Source organism: Musca domestica, unplaced genomic scaffold, assembly GCF_030504385.1.
Source record: "Musca domestica strain aabys unplaced genomic scaffold, Musca_domestica.polishedcontigs.V.1.1 11, whole genome shotgun sequence".
Classification (NCBI taxonomy): domain Eukaryota; kingdom Metazoa; phylum Arthropoda; class Insecta; order Diptera; family Muscidae; genus Musca; species Musca domestica.
This window is the reverse complement of record NW_026712133.1, coordinates 12,216,051-12,223,269: the sequence shown is the minus strand read 5'-3', so window position 1 is coordinate 12,223,269 and position 7,219 is coordinate 12,216,051. Positions and strand designations below refer to the sequence as shown.

Here is a 7,219-nt window from a genome sequence, read left to right as displayed (position 1 = left end):
TTTGTACAAGGTAACCGATATTCTTTAAAAATTTTGACCTTTTGTGGGGGAAGTACCAGAATGAGTGTACCAATGTATCCCATCTCCGAACTCGATCAAAGTTTGACAATAATATTACGATGTACCAACTTTGGACCAAATCGGATACTCCCTTCAAGAGTTACCGTTCGCATCAGCCAGACAGACTGACGAACGCGCACCCCTAGATCGACTAGATTTAGTCTAAAACCCTTATTAATATTATGAGGCATTAAAGTCCCTATATGTCAAGTTTTGTCCGTATCAAAAGATATATACCCTCTGTAGTCATATGGCTGAGGGTTTAAAAAGTTGTTTTTTTTTTTTTGGCGAAAGAAATGCAACACCGAGTACAGTAAAACAACCATTAGTGTTATCTCATATTGTTCTTTATTCAATATCCCATTAGACAATAATATTCATATTTTTGTTGTTATGGTTTCGTTTTTTTTTTTTTTTTTTGTTTTTAATTTTACTTTTGTTTGTTTTTCCCAATTAAATATTATTATTTGAATGTTGTTGTAGTTCTTTTTCATTGATTATTAAAAATTACTTCATTTAACATTGTTAGTTTCGTTATTTGTATTTTAACCATTTTTATTTATATTCACAATTAGAGGAAATGGGGGGCAGGAGGGAGGTTAGTTTTAATTTACAAATATCCAGATGTTTGTTTTTTATTCTATATTTATTTAGTTTATTTTGGATGTCCAAAGTTCAGTTTATTTGAAATTTCACTTTAAAAAATTTTGGGGTTATGTTTTGTTTTTAGTTGTATAGTACTATTTTTTTTTTCATTCATTCATGTATATGTAGAGTTATTTATTTAATTTTTAGTTTAGAATTCTAATAAGGTATCAGTTATCAATATGTTATCGTTTGGTTTTTGTTGTTATTGTTTTTGTAGTTATTTTATGTTGAGATGGAATTGTTTGTGAAAAGAATACGGAAGGTGTGTAGTCAAAAGTATTCCAATAGTCTAGAGTCTAGACTTGATTCAAGTTTATCGAGAAAGACATAAGTGTATGTTGAAATAAGGAAATCTGTCATTTTGAATCTCTGGTGAAATGCCAAATTGATCTCAATATAATTTTGATTGATAATATCGCATAGCCTTAACAATGCATGTTTAAGAGTTACCCTCCCATTCTTTTCACAAACAAGTGCAACTCCATATTTTTTGCGATAAAATTGCATGTGTTTGTGTTATTAATCCTGTATATCATAAAACTGTTCCGTTTGTCATTTTTATGCTTCTTTCTTGTGTTTTATCACAATTTTTAATTGTTGTTCATTTTTTGTTTTTTATTGTTATGTATAACAGAAATTTTCATAAATATAAGTAAATTGTTGTTGTTTTTTTTTACAAAAAAGGGACGGTAAAAAAGTGTCATATATGTATGCATGAATGTATGATGAAAAACTCTAACGTTAAAATGGTGTTGTTCTATTTACACAAGTTTTTTTTTGGTTTTTTAAAGAATTTCATATATTTTTTCGTTTAAACAAATGTTTAAATTCAAATGAACGTTTACAGGGAGGGTTTTTGTTGTTGTTTTTTCTTGTATTTTTTGTAATTTATTTGGACAATTCGATGATTTCTGGTATGGAATGAGTCTGATTCATTTGTTTTTTCCTTTCTTTTTGTATCAATAAATTCATTTGTTAATGGCTCGGTAGTTAAAAAGTGTTGAAAATATGTTGTTAAGTGCATTGAAATTAAAAACAAACAAATAACATTTAATTCTTCTAAAATTTTCAACATAAAACTGGGTCGCTATTCTTTTCAAATAATGTTTTCATTTAAACTTTTGCAAATTTGTTTTTCTATTCAATGCTAAGAGGTTAAAGTTTAATTCAATGTTTTGTGATATAGCTACTGTTGAAATATATTGCATACTTTTAGGCGTCTTAGAAAAATATTCCAATATCTTTGTTAATAATGCTTTTTTTATTAATTCTATTGCTCTATTATGTGATATTTCAATAAATTTAGTAGTGTTCTTTCATATTTGTTGCAAAGAGTAAACAAAATCTCCACCACCATCAATAAATATTTAAAAGAATAAACAAGTATTAAAAACAGATTAAAATTAAAAGACCGGTTTTCTTCTAGTTCAGGAGAAAAGTGTCAAAATTTAATTAAATTTATGGTGACTATCAAGTCTGTAGCTGGAGCTGACGACGATCTAAATCCTTAAAACTGGGAAAGTGATTTGTTCGACTTTTCGTTCTTTATTTCTGTCCGAAATCCTTGAAAAGTGTGAAGGAGTGAGATCTGAGCTGATATGTCCATATGTAACAAATCTGTCCTGCCGCCTTACATGATACCACATCGAGTAAAATACACCCAATATTACCAAGTATTTCCGAAATCTTTAAAGCTTGGAAAGTGATTTGTTACATTTTTCATTTCTATTTGAAATCCTGAAAATGTGACAGAATTGGGACCCAAGCCTAAATATAAATCTCTCCACACGATACTAGTAAAGTACGAGTAAAATATACCCGATTTTTCCATGCATTTACTGTTTTCATCTTTTAACTTTAAACTCACATCCTCCTCCCATTGCTGCTGCTGAAGAACGAGAACTGCCGCGACAAACCAGAGTAGTTTTGTCACAACTGATGGATGGTGCAGCCGCCTCAATTCGTATTGGGCTCGAAATGTGGTACAAGTTCACATTATATGCTGCACTTCTTCGACGGTTTTACAAATCAAATCAATACCCAGCAGCGATTATATATTGTGGTTGTTGTTGTAGCAGCTCATACTACTTTGTTCGATCTGACTCTTTTCAATCGGGTTCTGCCCGAAATACATGTTCGAGCAGCGATTATATATTGTGGCTTTCGATGTCCCTCTAAACATAACATTTTCCCCTAATGACAAGATATATTTTACACCCTTTTCCTCCTCCAAAACACTTTTTCTCAATATCAATAAGAAGGAAATAATAATAGAAATAAAATAAAACAAAAATAAATTGTGGTTTGTGTGTTTTTTGTTTATATTCCTTGTTTATATAAATATAATTTGATTTTTATTCACTTTTTATTTAATTATTTAAAAATTAGTTGCATCTTGTTATAATTGAATCTTTCTTTTGCTAACATGCCTAAAACTAACATAAAAAATTCACTTAATTTTAATATAAATTAGAAAAATAAAATTAAAATAAGAGCACATTAGTGTTTGAAATATTCTAAAAAAGAAATATTGAGTGAGAAAAAAAGAATTTGTGGTATTTTCAGTAATTATTAAAAAATAATTCCACAAGAAAAAAATTAAAAATTTATAACAAAAATAAAATATTTGATTCTTAAACTTTAGACTTTAATTGAAATCGATATTAATTGTAATGTCTTTTTTTCTGATAGGAAAACATAAATATTCTATTGATGGTGGTGGAAATTTTGTCTCATTTTTTGCAATTCTCCTTTTAGAGTGGGCAAACCAAAATTTGTATTCTAATTGTTTAAAGTTCTATTTCATGCTACTGCTAATTATAGATCTTTGACTGAGTGTTGAATATCTTAGTAATTTTCCGCTACATTTGTGAGTAGTTTGGAAGGACCAATAGGACAATAGCCACATTGTCCTTGGGTATAGGAATTGTATTTATTAGCTACATATTATCTAATAATGGTTTATTTTGCTGTTGATTCATCTACTGTTTAATTTAATACCAATTATTTTTGTCTCCTTGTTAATCTGTATTATTTGAACACAAAATTATATTTGACATTGCTCGTTTTTTTGTTGGGTTTTCTTTAAATTTTCTTTTCATTCTAAAATTGTCTATCAAAAACACCAAAAAAATGTTATTTGCCTTTATAAAATCATACATATTTTTTCTTATCATTTTAACTTCCAAAAAGTTTTAATTTCTTTTTTAGTTTTTAATTTCGGTTTTTTGTTTAATTTTTAATTTGCGTACAGCGTGTTTTGTAGTTTCTTTTGGGGAATTTCTTGTTTTTGGTTATAAAAAATATTAAACTGAACGCAACTTTTTCAAAAAGCCAACCAAATTTTAATTTAAAAATATTTGTATAAAGAAATTCCAAAAGATTTCGCTAATAATTATTAATAACAATGATAACAAAGGTAACCGCTTTCAATGGGATACCCAGCCAGAATGCATACCAATTCGCCGTATTGAGTATGGACAAATTAAGGTGCTACTTAATTTTCCGAAAACAAACAATGTTTTTTCCTCAGTCCATCTATTAATTTCATGAAAATGATCTAAGACTTCAGATTGTGAACTCGACTACGGTGTTGCAGTTAGTTGCTTTGGTTAGCGTGAATCCTATAATCCTACAAAGTCTATTAGTGAAAACAGTCCTTAGACGCATTCTTTGAAAGATTGTTGTTTATAGTCTGGATATAGAAAGACTAAAGAAGTCCAGAAAGTCGTTTAAATATTAACCATGAAATATCATAATATCTTCGGAACTGTTTAACCTTTACCGGAAATCCTCGCCCTCCGGACGGTAAGGTATTCGTAAGGTATGCGGATGATTATACGATCATGGCGTCCGTCCCCGGTGTTGATGATATATGTCTCGCGGAGCTTCCCACCTACTTCCACAACGGCCACACTCTTTACTACATGGTCTGCGGAGATGTGGACTGAACTGAATGAGCAGGTCGGGGAAAATATATTTAGACCAAAAACTACCCCAAGATCCTCGGCGTCACATTCGAAAGCACGTTCAAGTCGTCCGCGCAAGCCAAAGGTATATGCGACGTGAGCGAGAGAATGAAAAGAAGGTACAAGATCCTCCAGGCTCTAGTCAGCAGCATTTAAGTTTACATAACAAGAGACTATGTTGACCTCTTAAAACGTGATAGGCCGGTCTGTGGTCACCTATGCGGTCCCAGTGTGGTCTGCGAATATAAGTGTTACGCAGTGGAAGAACATCCAGACCTGCCAGAATGCTGTGATGAGAACTGCGGCAGGATGTCTCCTCATGACACTAGTGGATCATCTACATGAAGAGGTGAAGGTCAGCCCTTGCTTTGGTTAGCGAATCTCATTATTACAAGTCTATTAGTGAAAACATTCGTTAGACCAATTCTTTGAAAGATTGTTGTTTATAGTCTGGATATAGAAGGGCTAAAGAAGTACAGGAAGTCGTATAAATATTAACCATGAAATATAATCTTAGCCTTTAAATTGTTTGGAATTATTTGAATCCAATCCAATGGGGTTTGAAAATATCAAGTATCAAAAACGGATTCATTGATAGAAGTGTGACCCACTCTCTGGAATGAAGCCAATTATTTTTTGTCAATAAATTAAACTATCCTATTGGATGGTTAATAGTTTTACTTTTATATAAAGTTAAAATTGAGAAATATATATGAAAATGGATTCAATCAAATTTAACTGGAATAGTTTTCGACAGATGAATATTTATGCCAAAATGCTATTCCATCTCGAAAATCCAGAGACATGAAACATTTTTCGACAACTAGACCTACATTTATTTAAAATTTAATTGTTGCTAGTTCTTATGCCCCGCCATGAGTTTATCCAAAAACTTTTTAGCTCCTACGGGACTAATAAGCCCTATTTCCGAATCTGCATTAGTTTTGGCATGTTTTGTTCCCAAGAACTTTTTACATTATCGATTATAGGTCGATATATTTTCTCGAAAAAAAATGTTTTTTATGTAGAGCATTCTGGCTGGATAAATATCCAAGCATAGTGTCAACTAAGGCCAATGGAAGTAACATTAATAATTTCAAAAACAAATAATAACTCGAGTGGGTGTGTTGTGTTTGCAAGTTTGTTTTTTTTTCTAGAAAAAAAATCAATACAGAAAGTTGTTCTTAAAGAAAACTTGATTGCATTTAATTTCTTTAGTAAATATATAAATATAATAATTTTCTTTTTCATGTTTTTTACTTTGTTTCAATTGCATTAAATGGACGTGTGTGTGGTAAGTAACAAACCGTATTAATTATAAACATTTGTTTTTCTTCTATAAATTTGAAATTGATTAAATCAGGTTTAAATAAATATCTGTTGCTGTTGTTATTTTTTTGTATAACAATAATAAATGTTTCCAGTTGTTGTTTTCTTGTATAATAATAATTAATACATTATATAAATTACACAAAAAGTTGCAGTTGTTGTTGTAATAAATTTATAAAATAGTTTCGTTTTAGCTTTTTGTGGGTGTGTGTGTGTAGCTGTGTTAATATGAATACAACAAAAAAGATACATTTATAAGAATGTGGAGAAAAAAATAGGATCAAATTTTCCATGATTTCTTTTTGTGTTTTCAAAAATAATACATGTTCTAGGGGTTTCGGCAAAATCCTCCCCATTGCAACTTTCATGTGGGCAGTTGCTGGAATTAGGGAAATTTTGCGTAATTTATTTTTATAATTTTTTTTCTTTTGTCTAACTAAGTTAATTTATTTTTTAAATTAAACTTTCAAAAATAATACCCATCAACCAAAGGAAAAATTATCATATAAAATACAATACAAAATACATAATAAACTTAACAAAACAAAAGAAGAATACCAATGAAAAGAAAAAATAATAGAATACAAAAGGAGATGGTTAAACAATTGCATAGGAATTGAAATTAAAATTATAGTCGTAGATAGCGACAACAAATTATATTAATTTCTCATGTGTTAGTTTAGTAGTGGTGTTGTAGTTGTTGTTGTTGTATTAAATTAGATTTATAACTTAAGTAGAGTATAAACTAAAGCTAAAAGTTTACGCTGCACGCTGATTTTATGTTAGAAGTTATTAGGATTGTTATTTGCCGGATTTCTTGTCGAGGGCCGTGATGAAAAGGATGATCTGCCGCCAGTACCGCGCTGTGGTGGCATGGGACGGCGAGCGTGACGCATTTCTCTGCAAAGATACGAAGGTTTGAAATATTAATAAGACATAGCTCAAGTACGTGATAATTTAATAACCCAAAGTAATTGAAAACACTCAATAGAAATTTGAATAGATATATATTTACATTGGTGATATAAGCCTGTATTAGAATTAAAAAACAAAAAAACTGTGGGGGTTGCATCAATTAAAATCATGATGGTTATAGCCCCTTTTTATTTCACATATTGTTGTAATAAATGCACTTCGAAATCTTGAGTTGAGGAAATCGATCATAAAGAAGTATGTGATTCACGGTGCTTATTAGCCCCATTAAACAAATGGTC

The 7,219-nt window shown here is 30.2% G+C and overlaps 1 protein-coding gene across 4 annotated transcripts in view; it reads right to left on the bottom strand.

The window, feature by feature from the left end:
- Window positions 1–1,573: 1,573 nt before the first annotated feature.
- Window positions 1,574–7,219, bottom strand: part of LOC101896497 (protein bicaudal D) — a 61,530-nt gene continuing 55,884 nt past the window's right edge. For all 4 annotated transcript variants that reach the window (XR_891647.3, XM_011295678.3, XM_005175819.4 and 1 more), the window contains one exon: window positions 1,574–6,905. Coding sequence is in view for 3 of the 4 variants with exons in the window: in XM_011295678.3 (XP_011293980.1) it covers window positions 6,788–6,905 (118 nt within the window). In the remaining variant the exon portion in view is untranslated. The remainder of the gene's footprint in view (window positions 6,906–7,219) is intronic.